At 45.2% G+C, this 23,545-nt stretch overlaps 1 protein-coding gene across 1 annotated transcript in view; it reads right to left on the bottom strand.

Annotated features, from left to right (window-relative positions):
- Positions 1-58: 58 nt before the first annotated feature.
- The window catches only part of LOC115173430 (uncharacterized), a 73,358-nt gene continuing 49,871 nt past the window's right edge, over positions 59-23,545 (bottom strand). The window contains exons 5-22 of the mRNA XM_029731485.1: positions 19,955-20,002; positions 17,876-17,994; positions 15,486-15,702; positions 14,215-14,354; positions 13,934-14,060; positions 13,692-13,727; positions 13,426-13,565; positions 13,216-13,342; positions 8,193-8,350; positions 6,684-6,810; positions 6,435-6,470; positions 6,187-6,299; positions 5,183-5,312; positions 4,667-4,806; positions 4,430-4,553; positions 4,024-4,182; positions 3,375-3,534; positions 59-1,145 (exon numbers count right to left, since the gene is read on the bottom strand). Of these exons, the coding sequence (XP_029587345.1) occupies positions 1,057-1,145; positions 3,375-3,534; positions 4,024-4,182; positions 4,430-4,553; positions 4,667-4,806; positions 5,183-5,312; positions 6,187-6,299; positions 6,435-6,470; positions 6,684-6,810; positions 8,193-8,350; positions 13,216-13,342; positions 13,426-13,565; positions 13,692-13,727; positions 13,934-14,060; positions 14,215-14,354; positions 15,486-15,702; positions 17,876-17,994; positions 19,955-20,002 (2,190 nt within the window). The 3' untranslated portion in view covers positions 59-1,056. The remainder of the gene's footprint in view (positions 1,146-3,374; positions 3,535-4,023; positions 4,183-4,429; positions 4,554-4,666; positions 4,807-5,182; positions 5,313-6,186; positions 6,300-6,434; positions 6,471-6,683; positions 6,811-8,192; positions 8,351-13,215; positions 13,343-13,425; positions 13,566-13,691; positions 13,728-13,933; positions 14,061-14,214; positions 14,355-15,485; positions 15,703-17,875; positions 17,995-19,954; positions 20,003-23,545) is intronic.

The raw sequence follows: 23,545 nt of genomic DNA on the forward strand, positions 1-23,545 counted from the left end.
ACAGTATACTGTAACTTATCTATAATTGAAGATCTATGAAAGAACAAGACCCATTTCAGATGTACAAACACTTCAACAATTGATATGTTTTATTTCATATTTAAACTTGATATTTTAAAACCACGTTTATTTCCATTCACATATTTTCAGTATAAAAGAATGCACAGAGAAGCTAGGCATTTGGTGTTATATAACAAATAGAGCAACCTGTATGTCGACAGTGAATGTCAATGTATGATTAATATCTATGCAAATACAGAAGTAATACCATAGTGGAATAGAAACACCAACTTGATGAAAATACTTGTAGCGTTAGAGAAGAACTGCATAAAAGCCCACAGGGTCATTTGCACTGCATCATACATTATTATATGTATTGTGTATGTATTATACTGCATCCCAAAACGTAGTGCATTGATTGCATAGTCAAACAAAACACAACAAACAAAAAAACTTAAGTCAATTCAGAAAATAATGTGCATAGATTTGGCTTCCTTTATGAATCCATCTTAAATATACTGCTAGTAGCCACAGATAATATACCATTTAGTAGATGTAACTTTGACCTTCCCAATAATCATTGGTGGGTTCAAGTGAAAGGTTAAGTCCACTACTGTGTGTGGGTAAGCCGGGTCATACCATCCAAGTCAAGGAATAATCTGATAGGGTAGAATGTCTGTAAATAGAATAATCCAAATATACATATTTAAGGAGGGTGGTGGTGGGGTGAAGCATTATCCTTCCCATCCTTTCCAGTTGATTGAAAAGGCACGGGTTGTTTGTTGTCGAGTCGTTCGTATGCTGCGGTCCTCACATCGAGGCAAAAAAATTATCATCCTCGTAGGATTCTTCACGGAACGAAAGAAAAACCCTTTAACTGCAATGAGGCTGTTCTCAGATCATCTTGAGGGTGCCTGGCGATGACAAGGCTAAGTCTGTGGTGCTTCCTAATGTCCATCTCCACAGACTGAAAGGGAGGAGTTCTGAGGGGTTGGTGATGTTGCAATGTATTGTATTGGAGGAGCGGGTGAAGGGTGTGGGATGGTTATTGGAAAGTTATAGCAGTTCCAACTCCCACTGTTGGCAAGGCCTCTCCTCACTCTCTGGTAAAATCACCACATGGTCTCTGTCGTACTGCTTGCCACCTGAGAGATACAATTATATCATTCATTTATAGCATGCTTATCAATAAGTGATGTGATTCTTCTTCTTTTTTGAATCAACAATGCCTATTTAATACATCTATATCTAATCAGTAGACAGGCCAGGCCGTGCAGAGATGCAAGAGATTGAACTTCACCGAGTTCACCCCATTAGTTTATGCGATATAAATCAACGTTTTTTCTGTGATTGAATCAACATTATATCAGCCCCTTTTCAATGCAACAAACTAAAATATATGTAACTTTACAAGATTGAGTCTGTGATTGTATTGTAGGCAGAGCCAGAGAGCAACAGAGTAGAATTCTATTGGTGGGGGTAGCCCACGAGCAGTCTTTCAATCACCTGCAAGTGAATGGTGCTTTTCAGATCAGTGCGTGTGTACATTTGTTGATATTCTATGCTAGCTAGCGAGTTATTAGTCCAGTTATATACACTGAACAACATTTTTTTGTTGTTGTAATATTGTGGACATTCCTGCCAATTGCACGCTGCCTCAAAACTTGAGACATCTGTGGCATTGTGTTGTGTGACAAAACTGCACAAGGTGCACCTTTGTAATGATCATGCTGTTTAATCAGCTTCTTGATATGCCACAACTGTCAGGTGGATTGATTATCTTGGCAAAGGAGAAATGCTCACTAACAGGGATGTAAACAAATTTGTGCACAATATTTGAGAGAAATAAGCTTTTGGGCTTATGGAAAAATTCTGGTATCTTTTATTTCAGCTCATGAAATCAAAACGTTATATGTTGCATTTATATTTTTGTTCAGTGCGTTCGGGGAAGTATTCAGACCCCTTGACTATTTCCACATTTTATGTTACAGCCTTATTCTAAAATGTATTAAATCGTTTTTGTTTCCTCATAGTCTGAGAGGCCTTTAGGTGCCTTTTGGCAAACTCCAAGCAGGCTGTCATGTGCATTTTACTGTGGACTGGCTTCTGTCTGGCCACTCTACCATAAAAGCCTGATTGGTGGAGTGCTGCAGAGATGGTTGTCCTTCTGGAAGGTTCTCCCATCTCCACACAGGAATTCTGGAGCTCTGTCAGAGTGACCATCGGGTTCTTGGTCACCTTCCTGACTAAGGCCCTCCTCCCTGGTCTGCTCAGTTTGGCCGGGCAGCCAGCCCTAGGAAGAGTTTTCGTGGTTCCAAACCTCTTCCATTTAAGAATGAGGGTGGCCACTGTGTTCTTGCAGACATTTAATGATTTTGCCTACCATGGCTGTGCCCCCATAGGATGACAATGCCCCCATCCACAGGGCACGAGTGGTCAATGGTTGAATGGTTTGATGAGCATGAAAACGATATAAACCATATGATGCAAGAAACCACTTTACAAAATAAAAGTCATTATTATTAACATACAGAGAATTAGACAATGTAAGCTGCCCATTGGCTTATTTGCACATTCAAGCCTGTCTCAAAGGGGTCGCGTTTGTGTTTTTCACACAGAAAAGGAAACGCAGGTCTAAAATGCTTCTTATTGTAAATTCTGCTCAGCTTCAGTCAGGGTTCGCTCCAAATCATGAATGGAAAAGATCTAATTTTGTTCAGTATAGATAAGTATAGGTCAGCAATGGGGAGTTACTGCTTCCTACAAGAGCACAAAATGTCTAGGCCACAGTTCAAGCTGTCTTTGAAAAGCTAGTCACGCAAAAAGCTTAATTAAAGGGGCAGTGTTGTATTTTGAGACAGGCTTGAATGTGCAAATAAGCCAATGGGCAGCTTACATTGTCTAATTCTCTGTATGTTAATAATAATGACTTTTATTTTGTAAAGTGGTTTCTTGCATCATACAACACAACACAATGCAATTTAAAGTCACCTGTTTGGCTCATAATGTTATAGACCAAGTAAAAAATAATGAATTAATGTCAAGCCCTTCATAATGTAAAAACGTTATTAAAAGTCACACGCAAGTAGACATTGGCTTTGTTGGTAGGCCTACGTTATGCTCAAATAGCCACAATAGCCTATTGGCTACTGTCTAAAAAACTGTAAGGGTACAGCCTCAGTGTTCACTGTAAATACGCTGGAAGTTGCACAAAATACTCACACGGTTCAAAGTTCAGCTCACAAGACCAAACATTTCCCCAGTGCCCCAATTTTTTTTTTAGAGAACATGGGGGGGGGGGTTTATTGCATGAAAGCACAAATCATGTGTGTAGTTCCTATCATTTCCCTCCTAAGATGTCAGTAGTGTCTCACCCTTGATGTCCAACACCATACCAGGGAAGGTAAGGCTGGGGATGGTGCCTCTCATCTGGGCTGACCAGGTCTGGACAGGCTGCCGGGCCTCTGACCACAGCACCACCTTCGCCCCCGCCTCCACGTTCCCCATCACCTGCAGGCTCATAGTAGGAGCCAACTAGAGAAAGACGGACATAAGAAAATGTAGAACTCTGGTCAACTCTCTTTGTTTTCAGTAGAAAGACACAATAAGCTTCCATATTTATTTGGATTACTATAGGACTAGCAGATTGTTCAACAGTCAATGCATATGTGAATCTAAGACCAGGGGTGGGAAACTCTGGTCCTCAAGGGCTACAGTGTATGCCAGTGTCCATCTTTGCCTTTTAACCATAGACTAATGTCTACCCGGACAAACAGGTGTGAGCTCTCTATGGTCAATCAATCAATAATTGTGATTGTGATTGATAAATGTATCAATCAAGTGCTAGGATGGTATGAAATGATTTTATTTTTTTAACAGCAAAAATGCAGCTCTTCAGAACTGTAATCCGGGAACCCATGGGATTGCGCGAGGGAGTCCCAGGGGTTCCTCAAGTAAAGGTGAAAGAAAATGATCAAATGAAATAAAAAAAAGTTCAGGAACTTTATTCCTTGTAAGTAATACCTTGTTCTTGATGAGGCCCTCCTGGTAGAACCAGATGTCGCTCATGCCCTCCACCTGCTCGATCACCACCACGCGTCCCGACTTCATTTTCTCTACGCCGCCCTGGATGGACAGGAAGTGACCTCGCTCCTTGCTCTTGATGCGGAAGAAGCGCCGCTTCTGCAGGGAATGGAAACAGTCACATGTCAAAGCAAATAGAAGTAGCATAAGGGCTTCATAACTTTGTATAAGCATGTACGAGATTTTATGATATCTTATTATAAGGTTTATAATAAATTAGGTCTCTATGTAGAAAATGTTCAACTGACTCACAATGGCAGTGATTTAGTCAGGATCACTATTCTAAGCAAAAAAAAAATTCCCTACAGTGTATTATAACTGGAATGAAGTAGAGTGGGATACGAACCTGTCGTACTGGGTACATTGAGCCAATGGTGAGAAGCTGACTAAACTTGGGCCAGTTGGTGATTTCAATGGGTTCTAATAGGAACTGGCGCCCCCTGTAGTTACTGTGCTCACACAGCACCCAGCTGCAAAGAGCGCAAGTGAGGTATAGGGTGAGAGAGTTAAACAAGATCACATAATGTCAACACTCAGAATAACACACACACACACACACACACACACACGTGAACACACTCACCAGCCTCGGTTGACTCTGACTGAGAGTAGATGGTTGTTGTAGCCCTCCTCCAGCATATTGACCACCTCTGTGTCCACTGTGATCTCCCTGCCCTCCAAACACTCCAGACCAAACAGAGAGATGGAGGGCTCTGAGAATACCTGGGGAAACAAGGGGATTAAGATATACAGTGTTAAGATAGACTTTATTAGTCCACACGGGATGTCTTCTGCTTCTTTCCCCCCAACCCCTCCGGTATACACACACATTAGGTTGAATAGGCTGGAGCAGTGTTACAGTGGGTCAGGTTATGGGGTTGAGAGAAGTAATGGTATGGGGAAGAGGAGGGGGAGAGAGAAGGCTGGGAGCATTAAGCCAAACATACCTAAATTCTATGATGAACAACAAATTGATTCATTAAGTGATTGAAAATAAAACAGTGAGAGACAGACAGACAAAGTGAAATGTGATGGTGAGAGGGAGGTGGAAAGGCCAGTCTATATACGAGTGGGACGAGTATATGAGGATTGTTCTTACCAGTGGGACAGTCTTCAGCGAGCGTATGACACAGTTCGGAGGACAGCCCATGCTGGTGAAGTTGGGGTAGTCTCCTTCTGACAGGATGTACAGGTTCCCTGAATACTCAGGGCCCTCGTACACCACCCAACTGGAACACAGAGGAGCACACAAAACCCATTTAAAACCCATTTACTAACCCCACATACTCATCAGTACAGTTATAATAATGTCCTGGTTCATCTCTAGGCCCTTCATCACTCCATACCATTCTCTACATCTCCTCTAAGCCTGTGTATCCTTCCATTGCTCCTAATTCTACATTTCTCCCTCTCAGACTTTTGTCAACTACACTTGGTGTGTGTGTGTGCGTTGGTTCTGTCCCACCTTCCTCCCACCAGTCAGGACTTGGCGATAAACTTGTCAAGAGTAATAATGGCTCATCTCTTATAAGTCCTCCATCCCACTGTTTCTCAACTCTGGTCTTAGAGTACCCCCAACAGTACACATTTTTGTTGTGGCAGCCGACGAAGCACACCGGATTCTACTTAATCACCAAGCCCTTGACAAGATGAATGAGGTGTTTTTCCAGGGCAACAACAACAAGATGAATCTACATCTCCACACTCTTAGAAAAAAAAGTTACTAAAGGATTCTGCAGCTGTCCCCATTGGAGGACCCTTTGGTTCTAGGTGGAACCCTTTTTGGTTCCAGGTAGAACTCTTTTGGGATCCATGTATAACCCTCTGTGGAAAGGGTTCTTTATGGAACCCAAAAGTATTCTACCTGGAACCAAAAGGAGATCCTCAAAGGGTTCTCCTATGGGGACAACAGAATAACCATTTTTTCTTCTAGATAGTGCACTCTTAGAATTAAAGGTGCTAAGCCTGTGTAACCTCCTAAATTCTCCCACATGTTTAATTCTAAGAGTGCACTAAGCCTGTGTAACCTAAATTCTCCCTCATGCTTTCCTCTCTTTGGCTACTGCCAGAATGTTAGCTCTGTGTGTGTTGGTCTCGTCCCACCTTCCTCCCACCACTCTGAAGGACTTGGCGATGAGCTTGTCAGAGAGGGACTCCTGGTTCTTGTCACACAGATGGCATTCACCCTGGAAATCTGGCTCCGTGTACAGCATCACCTGAGGAGGACAGGGACAGCGAAGGAAGAAAGAGAAAAAAAATAAATAAATCGGTCATGTTTACCGTAGACATAGTTCAAGTGAAAAGAGATCATGTGACTGCAGAAGGATATACGATTGCACCGGATGTCTCACCTCTCTTCTGACGTTGCCCTGGTTTTCACTCGGAGCCTGAAATGGACACACGACAACGGAGTGCACAGAGTAAACATCACAATGTCAAACATCCTTTTCATTTGTCCCTCAGGCTGACAAAGCGATCAAAACATTGCGACATTACAGGAGCAGCGAAACAGGGCGGGTGTTCTCTCAGTTCATTTGCCTGTCTGTTTCCGTCTCTCCACTGTCAACTCCTTAGAAAAGAGTCCCCAGGCTCCTACTCACCTGTAGGATGGGCTGGACAGAGCAGATGCGGTTGTCTGCAGAGCCCCAGTCAGCAGAGTTACTGTAGAAACCTTTCTCCAGGATATACTGGTCACCAGAGAAGTCCACGTGAGAGTAGGCGATCCATCTGAAGGAGAGAACAACGGTGGCTGAGTCAAACCTCCACTAATACTCTAACATCCTTCATTCACAGTTGGAGGGAACTTATGTTTCATTTATTATGCCTACAACGTAATAAATCCAGGTATTAACAAACAGTATCATATTCTTATTAACTTATCAGCCAGGATCAAGTTATTGTCAGAACCATATCTTTTTGGCTCTAGTGATGATCATATTCTTACTAACTTATCAGGCCTCTGACACGCAAGCATTATATCAGTCATTACTATGCTATTACTATATAAAGCACGGGTGAAAGTAAGGCGGCACGATCCGGTACAACTTCATAGCGGGGGGTAAGCTGTACCGGTTAAACATGAGCCTATATCATAATAATGAAAAGAAAACGTCAAGGAAACGGTACGATCCAAAATGCGATGTGGTCGACGAGAACACTTGACATTTCGCCACGGCAGAGATGAGTTGCTGACACAGAGACGCGTGTGGACAGCAGTGGACGTATACACCCTGGCCTAATGACTGTCACCAATGTCATTACACTTATACATCCTGGCCTAATGACTGTCACCAATGTCATTACACTTATACATCCTGGCCTAATGACTGTCACCAATGTCATTACACTTATACATCCTGGCCTAATGACTGTCACCAATGTCATTACACTTATACATCCTGGCCTAATGACTGTCACCAATGTCATTACACTTATACATCCTGGCCTAATGACTGTCACCAATGTCATTACACTTATACATCCTGGCCTAATGACTGTCACCAATGTCATTACACTTATACATCCTGGCCTAATGACTGTCACCAATGTCATTACACTTATACATCCTGGCCTAATGACTGTCACCAATGTCATTACACTTATACATCCTGGCCTAATGACTGTCACCAATGTCATTACACTTATACATCCTGGCCTAATGACTGTCACCAATGTCATTACACTTATACATCCTGGCCTAATGACTGTCACCAATGTCTGTGCTGTCTTGTGTAACAGGATGTCTCTTTACATTCACCACTGGTTGGAGGCTGGAAATATGTTGGCGGTGGAAGAACGTGTGCAACTTTCCTAGTAAAGAAGCCCTTTGAAGTGATTGTTTGACAAATCAGATGAAACATCATGACTGGTTGTGTTTATGCCACAATAAAAAGGTAATACATTATAAAAGTTAAATGACAAATCTGTAGGACTAGAACCCACAGAGATCCTATTGAATTAATAGGGGTTCTATATGGAATTCTAATGATCAGGCCCATAAAAAAGGTCCAATACCGGGAGGAAATCTATTCTACTTTCACCCTTGTATATAACGCTAGACTATGCCCCGTTAGACTATAACGCTGCTCGTCACCAGCATGTGTACTTACGCTCCACTGAGGACCTGGATGGAGCGAGTGCTGGTGCCGTAACCAAACAGCTCCACGTCAGGAATGGCCTTGGTCACCTCAAAGGTGTTCTCCTGCTCCACCGCCTCCTCCTCCTCGTCTGGCTGCTCATACATCACCAGCATGGGCTCCGTCAGGTCCTACAGGGGACAGAGGGGTCAGAGGTCACATGCTGTGGCTCCAGGTAGGAGTTGGATTTAGGCACAGATCTGGGACCAGCTACATCCTAAACTTAACCAGCAGGAAAGGAATAGCGACAGTAAGCACGCTGGTGCCCACAGACACAGTGAGGTCTTGATGTGGTGTGTTCCACTGTCCTTATCGATGCCATCTGTTGTTCCGTTTCTGGTCAAAAGTATTTCACACTGATTAGTTCAATGGAACTACATTTGTTTTTGAGTGAATGGCCACACTGCTCTATGGCAACAGGGGACAAGTATATTCTAGATATTAATCCTAACCCCAATCCAAAAGCCTAACCTGAGTATGTCCCTGTGCCTGGGTCATCTAGATATAATACAGGTCACTGCCAAAATAATGGAAACACTTGAAATTGTTGCATTTATAGTTTCTTTGTATCCCACATTTACTCAACAATTCCACTGAGTTAGCTTTATTACAGACATAAATACTCCTCAGTTTGATCAGCTGTCCAGGTGGCTGGTCTCAGACGATCCCGCAGGTGAAGAAGCAGGCTTTGGAAGTCCTGGACTAGTGTGGTTAGATGTGGTCTGCGGTTGTGAGGCCGGTTGGACGTACTGCCAAATTCTCTAGAATGACGTTGGAGGCGGCTTATGGTAGAGAAATTAACATGAAACTCTCTGGCAACAGCTCCGGTGGACATTCCTGCAATCAGCATGCCAATTGCACGCTCCCTCAACTTGAGACATCTGTGGCATTGTGTTGTGACAAAACTGCACATTTAGAGTGGCCTTTTATTGTCCCCAGCACAAGGTGGTGCTTCTACACAGGTGTTGTTCCTGAGTTAATTAAGAAATTAACATCCCATCATGCTTAGGGCCATATATAAAAATGCTGGGAAGGGCATTATTTTGGCTACAATGGCTACGGATGACAATGCCCCCATCCACAGGGCACGAGTGGTCAATGGTTTGATAAGCATGAAAACGACGTAAACCATATGACACAGGCGTTTCTGGGCTTTTTACAATAACAAAAAAGATAAAACGCAGAAAAAATATCTTGCTGCATTTTGTAAACGCAGATCTAAAATGCCTCTTACTGTGAATTCTGCTCAGCTTCAGTCAGGGTTCGCTCCAAATCATGAATGGAAAAGGACTAGTTTCGTGCATCAATTGGACTCGGATGAAATATACTGACTTCCAATATGAAACTCAGATTAAATGATTTCAAAAGGCAGAAAATGCAGATTTCTGGAGGCCAATGTGACCCCGGTGCCATGCTCACTCACTCCTAATATTGAGGTTGAGCTGCTTTTTTTTGTTGGTCAAGTTGGCTGGATGTCCTTTGGGTGGTGGACCATTCTTGATACACACGGGAAACTGTTGAGCGTGAAAGACCCAGCAATGTTGCAGTTCTTGACACAAATCGGTACCCCTGGCACCTACTACCATACCATGTTCAAAGGCACTTAAATATGTTTTCTTGCCCATTCACCCTGTGAATGGCACAAATACACAATCCATGTCTCAATTGTGTCAAGGCTTAAAACTCCTTCTTTAACACTAGAACCGCTAAAGCAGTAATTTTGACTGCTCGTGATTTTTTTGGTTTTTTTGTTCTGCCATTTTTTGGGGTCATGCCCCCCTCTGTGTCATTGACTTTTCCTAAATAAGTCTATATAACACACTGTCATTGTTCAAATCTTAATATCACAAACGGAACTGGAGTTACAACCAGTTTTAGGATGGCATGTCATTTTTTGGAATGGTTTTCCCCCGGTGCCCATCCAACAGCAGGGCCTGCTCCACTCCTCCTCCCAACAGTAGGGCCTACTCCGCTCCTTCTCCCAACAGTAGGGCCTACTCCACTCCTTCTCCCAACAGTAGGGCCTACTCCACTCCTTCTCCCAACAGTAGGGCCTACTCCACTCCTTCTCCCAACAGTAGGGCCTACTCTACTCCTCCTCCCAACAGTAGGGCCTGCTCCACTCCTTCACCCAACAGTAAGGCCTGCTCCACTCCTTCTCCCAACAGTAGGGCCTGCTCCACTCCTTCTCCCAACAGTAGGGCCTGCTCCACTCCTTCTCCCAACAGTAGGGCCTGCTCCGCTCCTTCTCCCAACAGTAGGGCCTGCTCCACTCCTCCTCCCAACAGTAGGGCCTGCTCCACTCCTTCACCCAACAGTAAGGCCTGCTCCACTCCTTCTCCCAACAGTAGGGCCTGCTCCACTCCTTCTCCCAACAGTAGGGCCTGCTCCGCTCCTTCTCCCAACAGTAGGGCCTGCACCGCTCCTTCTCCCAACAGTAGGGCCTACTCCGCTCCTTCTCCCAACAGTAGGGCCTGCTCCACTCCTTCTCCCAACAGTAGGGCCTACTCCACTCCTCCTCCCAACAGTAGGGCCTGCTCCACTACTTCTCCCAAAAGTAGGGCCTACTCCACTCCTCCTCCCAACAGTAGGGCCTGCTCCGCTCCTCCTCCCAACAGTAGGGCCTGCTCCACTCCTTCTCCCAACAGTAGGGCCTATTCCACTACTCCTCCCAACAGTAGGGCCTACTCCACTCCTCCTCCCAACAGTAGGGCCTACTCCACTCCTCCTCCCAACAGTAGGGCCTACTCCACTCCTTCTCCCAACAGTAGGGCCTACTCCACTCCTTCTCCCAACAGTAGGGCCTGCTTCACTCCTCCTCCCAACAGTAGGGCCTACTCCACTCCTCCTCCCAACAGTAGGGCCTGCTCCACTCCTTCTCCCAACAGTAGGGCCTACTCCACTCCTTCTCCCAACAGTAGGGCCTACTCTACTCCTCCTCCCAACAGTAGGGCCTGCTCCACTCCTTCTCCCAACAGTAGGGCCTGCTCCACTCCTTCTCCCAACAGTAGGGCCTGCTCCACTCCTTCTCCCAACAGTAGGGCCTACTCTACTCCTCCTCCCAACAGTAGGGCTTACTCTACTCCTCCTCCCAACAGTAGGGCCTGCTCCACTCCTTCACCCAACAGTAAGGCCTGCTCCACTCCTTCTCCCAACAGTAGGGCCTGCTCCACTCCTTCTCCCAACAGTAGGGCCTGCTCCACTCCTTCTCCCAACAGTAGGGCCTGCTCCGCTCCTTCTCCCAACAGTAGGGCCTGCTCCGCTCCTCCTCCCAACAGTAGGGCCTACTCCGCTCCTTCTCCCAACAGTAGGGCCTACTCCACTCCTTCTCCCAACAGTAGGGCCTACTCCACTCCTTCTCCCAACAGTAGGGCCTGCTCCACTCCTTCTCCCAACAGTAGGGCCTGCACCGCTCCTTCTCCCAACAGTAGGGCCTGCACCGCTCCTTCTCCCAACAGTAGGGCCTACTCCGCTCCTTCTCCCAACAGTAGGGCCTGCACCGCTCCTTCTCCCAACAGTAGGGCCTACTCCGCTCCTTCTCCCAACAGTAGGGCCTGCTCCACTCCTTCTCCCAACAGTAGGGCCTACTCCACTCCTCCTCCCAACAGTAGGGCCTGCTCCACTCCTACTCCCAACAGTAGGGCCTACTCCACTCCTCCTCCCAACAGTAGGGCCTACTCCACTCCTCCTCCCAACAGTAGGGCCTACTCCACTCCTCCTCCCAACAGTAGGGCCTACTCCACTCCTTCTCCCAACAGTAGGGCCTACTCCACTCCTTCTCCCAACAGTAGGGCCTGCTCCGCTCCATCTCCCAACAGTAGGGCCTACTCCGCTCCTTCTCCCGACAGTAGGGCCTGCTCCGCTCCATCTCCCAACAGTAGGGCCTGCTCCGCTCCTTCTCCCAACAGTAGGGCCTGCTCCGCTCCTTCTCCCAACAGTAGGGCCTGCTCCGCTCCTTCTCCCAACAGTAGGGCCTGCTCCGCTCCTTCTCCCAACAGTAGGGCCTGCTCCGCTCCTTCTCCCAACAGTAGGGCCTGCTCCGCTCCTTCTCCCAACAGTAGGGCCTGCTCCGCTCCTTCTCCCAACAGTAGGGCCTGCTCCGCTCCTTCTCCCAACAGTAGGGCCTACTCCACTCCTTCTCCCAACACTAGGGCCTGCTCCACTCCTTCTCCCAACAGTAGGGCCTGCTCCGCTCCTTCTCCCAACAGTAGGGCCTACTTCGCTCCTTCTCCCAACAGTAGGGCCTACTTCACTCCTTCTCCCAACAGTAGGGCCTGCTCCGCTCCTTCTCCCAACACTAGGGCCTGCTCCGCTCCTTCTCCCAACAGTAGGGCCTGCTCCGCTCCTTCTCCCAAGAGTAGGGCCTGCTCCGCTCCTTCTCCCAACAGTTGGAAGTGCAGTACCCAGTTGATAATCCCCCGGGCAATTGCCTTGAAACTGAACTATACCGAAACTAATTTCACACATATAACAGATGAAATAAATGAAGTAAAGTATGATGGGGAGAAGCATAATAGTGAATGAAGACCAGGGCGGGCCATTCTATTGTATTGATCCACTCTAATTCTAATCTCTAAATGGTATCTACCCTATATCAATCCACTGAAACCAAGCGGTCGTATCAGCGACAGCGTGCGTAATTGTACATGCTGAACGGCTTTCAATCTCTGGGAAAATATCCACGTCGGGCAGCAGGCGTGAATGTCAGCAGATGTGGTTTTGAGGCTTGTGGAACCTTACATTGGGCAAGGGGAGAAATGTCACCACGGACAATTTCTTCATTGTCATTGGTGAACATCGACACACTAGCGTTAACTCGTCTCATCCCCTTCATCTACACTGATTGAAGTGGTTTTAACAAGTGACATCAATAAGGGAGCACAGCTTTCACCAGCGTATGATAAACACGCCATTTAGGACATGATCATTCTTGCAGCGGCTGGATACAAGGTCCTGATAGAGATGGGGCTGTTACGTGATGGTATGGCCCACTCACCGCTCGTATGACTCTGACAGAGCGCAGCTCGGCATTGCAGCCCCCCCACACCCTCCAGTCGTGGTACTCTCCCTCCTCCAACAGATACTGGTGGCCTCGGAAACCCTCCTTCTCATAGCCCACCCAGCTGCAAGTACAGGGAGACAGAGGATGAGATGCAGGAAGTAAGACACACACGCAAACGCACACACACACACACACTTTACTCACCAGCCTCCCTGTACTTGGATGGATCCAGGGCTGTACATGAAGGCAGTCTGCTGTCTATCCAGTCTGGTCATGAAGTCTCTCATGTTGGTGTAGATCGTCCTCGTCTTCCCAGTGAAGTAAGGCTTGTCATACAGCACCAGCTGGAAACAACAGGGAATAAACACACATCATTTGCTTTGCGTTTGTGTAGTTCAATTGATTTGATTGTTTGATTGACTCGTTCCTTCATTTCCGTATCATGGCCATAGCATTGCCGTATCTCTTACCTTTGGCTCACCGGGTTTCTCCACTCTCGGTTCACCCTGTAAAAAAAAATATATATATTATTAAATGAAATCTTAACAAATGTCATCTGTAATGCAATGCATTACCTTGTTCCCCTGTAAAATGACGTTGCATGGGAATGTGTATTCTACTAAATGTAAATCTAAACTGTGTACATTGTCCTAATGGTCTGTACAACTCTAGAAAAGGTGCAAGGTGTTCTGGAGGTGGATGGGATTCTTACGATTTTGAGAGGGTGCACTGAGCCCACGTAGGGTTGTTCCACGCCCCAGGATGCAGGGTTGGGGAACCCCCCCACCTCCAGAACACGTGGTACGCCCTGGAAAAAAGGCTGAGGGTACACCAGCCATCTGAAGAGAGAAAATCCAAATCCGAACAGGGATATCATAACAGAAGCTAGACCTCACAAAATCATGTCATTATGTCGACAAAATAAACAATATAAAAAAATATAATCATCTCCTTTCATAAAAAGTAGTTGGCAGAGCCGACTCTGTTACTCACAGTCCAGCGTTGATGATGATGGAGTTGGCTTTGATGGGGAAGCCGAATATCCTGGCGTCATCTGATGTGTCTCTGAAGGTCACCTTCTTCCCCTCGGCATTCTCCTCTGGGAACAGACTGATCTCTGGCACACTGTAGTCCTGAGGGGGCAGAGAGAAATGACAGGTATGGTACTTTGACACTAGAGGGTGCTAGTTTCACAGAGAGAAGCGCATTTGTGATACAGGCTCTAACAAAGAGGACGGCATTTCGAGGCAGCAATCCGTAAGAGTGCCAGAGTCTGTCAACACATCTACTGAACCACACCTAATCAGACTGGCATAACTCTTGCCTTGTGGCATCCATCAACCTGTTGGAGACTATTTGGCTTGAGCCCGTTTTAGTTTCATAATGAGTTCATTTATAATTGCATAATCCGCTTATTAGTAGGAATTGTTATTGGCTATGATGTTTACGCTGGAAAGTGTTACTGCAGCGACAAGGGAAGTACAGAAAGTGTCTGTATGTCCAGATATGTTATTGTTTTATGTTAATTTTTCTAAGGAGGTAAGTGAAGGGCCACAGTTGAGTCTCAGTTCCTGGTAATGTCAGGCTAGTTCCTGGTAAGGTCAGGCTAGTTCCCGGTAAGGTCAGGCTAGTTCCCGGTAAGGTCAGGCTAGTTCCCGGTAAGGTCAGGCTACTTCCCGGTAAGGTCAGGCTGTAAGGTCAGGCTACTTCCCGGTAAGGTCAGGCTACTTCCCGGTAAGGTCAGGCTAGTTCCCGGTAAGGTCAGGCTGTAAGGTCAGGCTAGTTCCTGTGGAACTAGGGCAGGGAGAGACATGGAGTACAACACAGAGGTGAGGACAACTGTTGAAGAGAGAAGAAGCCTCTGGGAGGGCGGGGCTATAGGGGCCCATCTCAACAATATTCCAAATGTAGACTTATCTTTCTCACACACACACACACAGACACAGACAGGTTCTGGACTGGGCCATGATAATATCAATAGGAGGAACAGACTCAGTTCTTACCCAGCAACAAAGAATCTGCCTAATCGGAAGGTATAAATATATGCTTGTGTGATTTGTATGTGTGCTATGCAGCCGCAACATCCAGTTTGGGTGTAATAAATCTAGTCTGAGCTTCCTTTGTTGTCTGACTGGATTCGTACTAGAATTTAGAACCTAACATGCCTAAAGCCTTTGGAATTAGCGGCTACTCAAAAAGGCCTGGTTTGAGAAACAATGCTCTATGGCTTATCATAATAGTAATCTGTGACTTCTTCTTCTTACCCTGACTGCTCTTCGTACTGATCCTATGATGAACCTCCTGGCCGGCTTGGCCTCCACCACTTCTTCTCCTCCCTCCTTCTGTCCGTCCACTCCATTTTGCTTCTGTTGTTGTTCCTCTTCCTCCTCAGGGGCGTCGAAAGGGTAGGTGAGCTCTATGTCCCCCTCGTCCAGAGCTATCTTCTCCCCTTTGAAGTTGGGCTTCTCGTACAAGACCCAGCTGAAGAGAGGAATGGAAAGACAGGAAAATGAAAAGTAAGGGTCCATGTTGTGAACAAGATTCATTTGAACACAATGCATGACCTATTTCAATAGTGATTTAAACAGGTGGTGAATATATTGACCATCGCTCTAACAAATGGACACACGAGTAGATCTCTACATTAGCACACTGAGGATGGCACGGTGGTCACTACTCAAGATATGAAAGGGTAAGTATAAATATCTCTCCAGTTATGCAAGTGTTCACAATATATCGATTCATTCATAATCATGGGTTCTACACGGAAGACATGAGGATTGTCGAATAACCCTTTTACCCCTTTTTCGTGGTATCCAATTGGTAGTTACAGTATTGTCCCATCGCTGAAACTCACGTACGGACTCAGGAGAGGTGAAGGACTGTCACGACTACTACTGTAGGTAGCTCCCCCTCCTGTTCGGGTGGCGCTCGGCGGTCGTCGTCGCCGGCCTACTAGCTGCCACTGATTTCCTTTTCCCCCTTTTTGTTGATTGTGTGCACCTGTTTTTGGTTTGGGCTGATTAGCTGGGCTATTTTAGCCAGGAGGCCCGCCTGCTCTGTGTGCGGGATTGTTTGGTACTGTATTGCTTGTGTATGCACGCTCATTTGTATTTTTGAAGTGCGAGTGCGTATTTTGCGCCGACCTGTTTTTGTCCCATGTATTTGGGCACGTTGGTTTTGGTGTGCGCTCTAGTTCGCTGTTGGGGCGGCTTGTGTTTTGCCGTTGTGTGTTAAATAAATTAACACTACCCTGCATTCTCTGCCTCCTGCTCCTGACTCTGCACCCACTACGCCTTAGCGTTACAAGGTCAAGAGCCATGCGTCCTACAAAACACGACCCCGCCAAGCCGCACTGCTTCTTAACACACTGCTCGCTTAACCTGGAAGCCAGCCGCACCAATGTGTCAGAGGAAACACTGTACAACCGGCAACCAAAATCAGCTTGCAGGCGCCCGGCCCGCCACAAGGAGTTGCTAGAGCGCGATGGGACAAGGAAATCCCGGCTGGCCAAACCCTCCCCATAACCCGGATGATCCTGGGCCAATTGTGTGCCGCCTCATGGGTTTCCCAGTCACGGCCGGCTGTGACACAGCCTGGGATCAAACCCGGCGCTGTAGTTACGCCTCAAGCGGGGCGCTGCAGTGCCTTAAGACCGCTGGAGGTCCCAAACCGCGCTTCTTAACACCCCCCGCTTAATCCGGAAGCCGGCCGCACCGATGTGTCAGAGGAAACACCATTCAACTGACGACCGAAGTCTGGATAAGACCTTTTATTCTAAGAGTGTACAGTAATAGGTTGTGAGAGACCATTTTCATTTATTTTAGAGTAGGCAAATTAAAACAAGAGGGAGAGACAGGTAGACAGATATGCAAATATTGCAATTAAACATGCCAATATCTTAGTCCGCTCTCCAGAGATCTCCTCAAAAAGTCGCAGCAACACAGAGAAAGGGATGGGTATGATAGACGTAAAAGATTCCCTCTGCAGTGCTCGCACCCAGTGCAGTTTCCTAGAATAAATAATCCATTCCCTCTCTGGATTAATAAAAGGATTACAGTGTGTATTACTACTAGGTACTTGGTTGAGATCATACTGCAATTATCTTTATCATAATTCTATGGATTAGTGTGTGTGTGTGTGTGTGTGTGTGTGTGTGTGTGTGTGGATTACCGCTTAAAGCGTGTCCAATTTCAGACATTGGTGTTCAGTTCCGTGTATCTCAGCGGGTGATAAGGGGGCATTCAAGATCTACATGATTTGGCAGCATTGGAGATACTTGAATAACCTTGACAGGATAGTTTAAATATTGTCTCTCGCTTTGAGGTTGGGCCAAATATGTGGAAGTGACATGTGACACGAGGAAAAAGTGTGACCTTTGATTTTGTTTGCTGCTGGAGGCAGTAAAATATAGGCACCAATGACACTCTCTCTCTCTGTGGCTCTTGTATTTTGGAACAGGTGATTACATCCATTGTCGCTCTGTTCACAACTGACTGCGCGCGCGCGCGTGTGTGTGTGTGTGTGTGTGTGTGTGTGTGTCTGCATGTCATATACCCGTGTGTGGGTGTGTGCATCCCCTCAAGTCTAAAGTCCATGAGCATTTCTAACCACAGTAGCGAGCGAGCGAGCGAGCGTGCATTTGAATACTTACCCTCCCCTGACAACCCTGATCGAGATAGCCTCCTGTAGTTGCCAGGGTGTGGCATCAATGACATCACTCCGCACCTCAATCCGCTGGCCACACATCCCTGGCTGGTCAAAGATGAACATCTGGAAAAGACAAGCACCATTTCATAAGGGACGCTCAACTTAAAAGAGCACACGGATACTGTACCATGTTCCATCCTCTATCCTAGCGTGGACGCTAGATCGGTTTGTGCTTTAGCCAATATCTCCGACGTACATTAAAGCGTTCTGATGAAGGCCACTGTAAAAGTGAACGTCAAGCTTTTAATAGTCGCTCAAATAAAACAACATGTTTTTAATGGCCCGTTTCTTTTCAACGATGATGTCATTTTTTGGGTTTGCACAGTTGACTCATGTTTGTTGAGCACTTCTTACCGTACATTAAAGGAACAAACTGATCCAATGACCAGGCTAACTCAAGCCAGCTCTTTCCTCCATCACTGGAGGCAGCAAACAGCAACAAGAGTGTGACGCAACTTAGCTACAGCGCTTTGGGTTGTTAGCCGTGTGAACGTTCGGGTAAGGTATGCTATTGTGTATCACAGCCAGGCTCTTTAATCAGAACCTGTCAGAGCTAAATGTCAAGCAAGTCTGTAGGTGCCATGGCGAATTCCATGTTGACGGAGAAAAGCTAATTGGAGCATGCAGGAGCAAGGTTGACATTTATCTAGTTTCATTATCTTAATGGCAAAAGGCAAATAGGGCAGGTATGTAGCTAGTGTTACTCAGTGTTGAAATACCACAGCAATTTAAATACAACAGTAATTGTTTGAGCACAGGATCGTTTGACTGGAGCACAAAAGCATTGGCAAGGCATGGATGTAACTTCTGCCAAAGAGGAAATCATTGTGAATGGCTAATAATGAGAGAGTCAAAACTGTAACCAACAATAAAACTAAAACATGCCGATTAAGTACGCCCAATGTTTGAGCCGGATCCTGTCCGGAAATTTGAAGAAACGCGATCAAGGTTCATTGGAGTTTCCTCTTTGTTAAACAAGATAGAGATAGGCTTTTGGCATAAACGCGTCGGCCATCACCAGCGAGTGAGCTGCTCATCATTGGGTAAATCAGTGAAACTGGAAAGCATTTTTAGGACTATAATTTCCTGTTCATATTGTAGCCTACAACATGATTGCACACACCTAGGCCTAGGCTATTGATGGATTCAAGGTCGTTTTTATTGATCTCAGATTGTCAGTGTCAGAGTGTCATTTCGATCATTTGGACAGTATTAAAAAAGATTCTGCCAAAGTCTCCAGTCATGAAATGAGTTTAGAAAAGGGGCACATATTTCCCGGACCCTAGGCTACTAAAATGCCTCGCCTCTACAGCTCTATGCCACTATGCAAATGCGATGTTATGCATGCAATGCTTTCTGCTTCCGGTAATTCAGAGCTGCCCAGGTCACCCCCCTCTTTTGTTCACTTTTTGTTCCGGAACCTCCCGATTTACAAATGATGCACTGATTATGATTTGATTTTCTCTCAAATCAAGCACTGCAAGCTTTGGCGACCCTATGCTGGGGTTGCAAGCCTTAGGTTGGGAACCCCTACTCTGTAGTATTTTAGGACTGTAGTGAATGAACTGGGCTCTTAGAAAAAAGAAAATGGCTTTCTTTCCACTTCCACACAGATCTGATTGATTGTTCCAAATGTTCAACAGCCTAAATAGAGAATGATGTTTGGCTGAGTGAATCTGAATGGAATCATACTCATCTCATTTCCTCAGCATTCCCATGCTCTACATGAGATCGCTCTCCTCATGCGTAATTACTTGCCTTCGGCAACTAACTGTCACTTTAGGGTACGGTGAAGTGTGAAGCCATTCATTCACTTTGAATTATCCTCATTAATCCTAACGGCTAACCTGGTGAAAAACAGCCAACATGGTGGCTAACCTGGTGAGCAGTCATCCTTCATTACATCTAAAAAAGGTCACAATGGGACATTGACCTTTACTTCAGGACAAATGGTATACTGTAGGACAAAGATGATAGGTGAGGGATAGAGGTGTAGTTGTTTCACAGTCAGACAGACACTCACCTTTCCTGGCCGAGGGTTGAGCTTTCCATGTTCTTTCTCCTTGGTGAGCTGCAGACACACAGAGAAAACAGCCATCTAGTCATTTCATACTTTATCAAACCACTATAAATAGCACATAGTTATCTTACCGATCAATCTTTTAAGATGAATGTGGTAAGTTGCTGTGGATAAGAGCGTCTGCTAAATGACTAAAATGTATATTATAAAAAAAAATGAACAGTGCATCACTAGACTTTCTACAGTATGTCGTGTTTATCTCGTCTTGGACAACACATTAGGGATTGGAATCTAAATAGTTAACATGACAAACCTCAAAATATCTCAACTACTGCAGAAACAGTACCCAAACAACTACAGAAATGTTAAATCTAAAACCCCCCCAGCCACCCTGTCAACCCGTTTTGCAATTACTGATTAACACACACAAGGCCACCCATGTCCCATTACTCCCTGAGAGAATGCAAACACCAACTTCACATTGAGAGGCATGAGACAGACAACAACAAACTACTGTGTGTGTGTGGATTTTTGTCAACACAATTAACCATTCAAAAAGTGGGAATACCCTTTGCAGTGATTTACTACTGTTTATCTATTCCACGTTATTTCAGCCAGTAGGACACACATGCCTTACAATTTCAGCATTCCTTCATCTAGGAGAACTGGTTCTGAGGATGACGAGGAGGGGAGCGGCCATTTTGAAAGCACAACAACCTCTCTCAGAGGGAAGTGAGAAAGATGCATTCTTGTGTCATTTGTTCTCGTCTCACCAGACCTTGACATTGCTTGGCTACACCTGTTTCTCAATGACATGTACTAGTGGCATGTAGTTGGAATGCAAAAGAATGTGCCCACACTGTGGACACAGTCCTTCACCTTTCTGGGTGGACAGGTAGAGAGTTTGTGTTTGTTTTGTGTGCGTGTGTGTGTGTGTGTGTGTGTGTGTGTGTGTGTGTGTGTGTGGCTCTCTCTTTATGTGCAAGTCATTTGGTATGAAATGTCTGCTTGACTCTTTGCAGTAGGAACTCATAGGAAATATCCTCTAGATCTCTTTACACTCTGTAATCAAAGATCAAATATGGTATGAAAGTCCTTCCTACTTCCTGGATCACATCCAATCCTGTTTCTGAATGGCCTTCATAATCATATCATCAAATTCATGGAAACTCGGTCAATTAAGATAAGTACAATTCAATTTGTGTTAGGGGATTAATTTACTTCTACCCAATGCCATCTATGAAGGCTTTTGTTTACAAAAATGAACCACTATCGAAAACCTTAATGAAAGGCATCAGGTAGAAGTAAATGAATCCCTGAATACAAATGGAATTTTACATATATCTTATGTGACCGCATTTTCATAAATTTGAAGACAATCTTGAAGGCCATTCAAAAATAGCATGGGACATGGTCCAGGAAGTAGGCGGGACTTTCATATCATATTCAAGTCATGAACAGAATTTGTTGCTGCTCCAATCCACACATTGCTTATCCTAGTATGACTGTCTAGTAAGACTGGCCGCCTTTACACTGCACCCTGAAACGTTTGCGGCTAAATGAGTCTTGAACTATAACAAAGCGGCCCTCAACTTCATTCAGCTTGAGCATTCGAAACAGTAACAGGACACCGGTCGAATTCACTTGAAAATGAGCCGAGGGGAGGATTGAGCCACAGCTTAAAAGACCTCCGATACTACATTGGCTTTGCCATTTCACAGGGAAAAGCCCCCCCCCCCCCCCCATTTTTGTCACTGTGCTATGTCACAAGTTACAATGCTTCAGGGCTTCACAAAGACAGGTAGGATCAGAATGACTGTTAGACTGTCTTCTCTAGTCTAAGAACACCCCCCCATCTCAGACGCATGTTTGAAATGTAATAGCCTATTACAAATCCCAACATTGGAACAACAAACTGAAACCTTGTCAAATGTATCAAAGGAGATGTGCCAACATCAATAAAATAATGTAATTAAGTTCATGCTCTTTCGTTCTTGCATCTTGGCTTGCTGAGGGAGATGCCTTTCCAGACTCAGTGAGCCATAGTCAAGACAGTCTGGTACGGAACCTATTCAAAATGCTGCAGGTGCGTTGTGTAAGCCGTAAGTCAACTTTTACAGTCATTAAACACACAACGTGTATCTGTGTTGTCTTTGGGAGTAGGAAAAAAATGACTGAAACTGCTGAGAGATGAAGTGAGCAGTCCCACAATAGAGGGATCATCATTTAGTGTCCTCAGCTGTCTGGTTACGACACAGCGCTGCCAAGGTCCTTTTGTCAAAGGTGATTGAGTTTTAGTTACTGCGGTAATTATCCAGATTGTTTATGTGCGGAGTGTGCCTTTTCAGTTTGGGACAGGAAAATAGTTGTAAAGGACACTAGTCCATGCTAAAGACAATTGACCTGCATAATTCATAACGCATACTGCTCTTTCCATGACAGACTTTCCAGGTGAATCCAGGTGAAATCTATAATCCCTTATTGGTGTCAACTGTTAAATCCACTTCAATCAGTGTAGATGAAGGGGAGGATACAGGTTAAAGAAGGATTTGTAAGCCTTGAGATATGGCTTGTGTGTGTGTATGTGTGCCATTCAGAAAGTGAATGGGCAAGACAAAAGATAAGTGCCTTTGAACGGGGTATGATATATACGGCCAAAAACAAACAGGAAAACACTCATCCAGAGGCGGCGCTCCGATTGGGTGGTGACTTTAATGCAGGGAAACTTAAATCTGTTTTACCTAATTTCTACCAGCATGTTAACTTCTTTGGGATAGGGGGCGATATTTTGACGTCCGCATGAAAAGCATGCCCAAAGTAAACTGCCTGCTACTCAGGCCCAGAAGCTAGGATATGCATATAATTGATAGATTTGGATGGAAAACACTCTAAAGTTTCTAAAACTGTTAAAATAATGTATGTGAGCATAACAGAATTGAAATGGCTGGCGAAAGCCCGAGGACAAACCATAAAAATAAAACAAATTCAGCATACCACTGATTTCATTGGCTTGCACTTTTATAATAGGGCGAAATTGTCCCCGAATGCAGTTCCTAGGGCTTCCGCTAGATGTCAACAGTCTTTTTAGCAAGAGTTTCAGGCTGTTTTTTTGAAAACTGAGGGAGAAGTTGTAGTTTTTCTAAGTGGCTCCCATTTTGGCTGTAGTGTTTCCAAGCGCATGGCGGAGAGAGTGCCTTCTTTTTGTTTATCTCCAGTAAAGACAATAACAATTCTCTGTCTTAAATTTGATTGTTTATTTGCGTATTAGGGTACCTAAGGATTGATTATAAACTTTGATTGACTTGTTTGGATAAGTTTATTGGTAACGTTTGGGATTCATTTTGTATGCATTTTGACGGAGGGAAACCGAGTGGATTATTGACTGAAGCTAAACTGAGTTTTTATGGATATAAAGAAGGAATTTATCGAACAAAAGGACCATTTGTAATGTAAGAGACCTTTTGGAGTGCCAACAGAAGAAGATCTTCAAAGGTAAGGCATATATTATATCGCTATTTCTGACTTTCGTGTCGCAACTCCCTGGTTGAAAATTATTTGTTATGCATTTGTGTGCTGGACGCTGTCCTCAGATAA

Source organism: Salmo trutta, chromosome 34, assembly GCF_901001165.1.
Source record: "Salmo trutta chromosome 34, fSalTru1.1, whole genome shotgun sequence".
NCBI classification, from domain to species: domain Eukaryota; kingdom Metazoa; phylum Chordata; class Actinopteri; order Salmoniformes; family Salmonidae; genus Salmo; species Salmo trutta.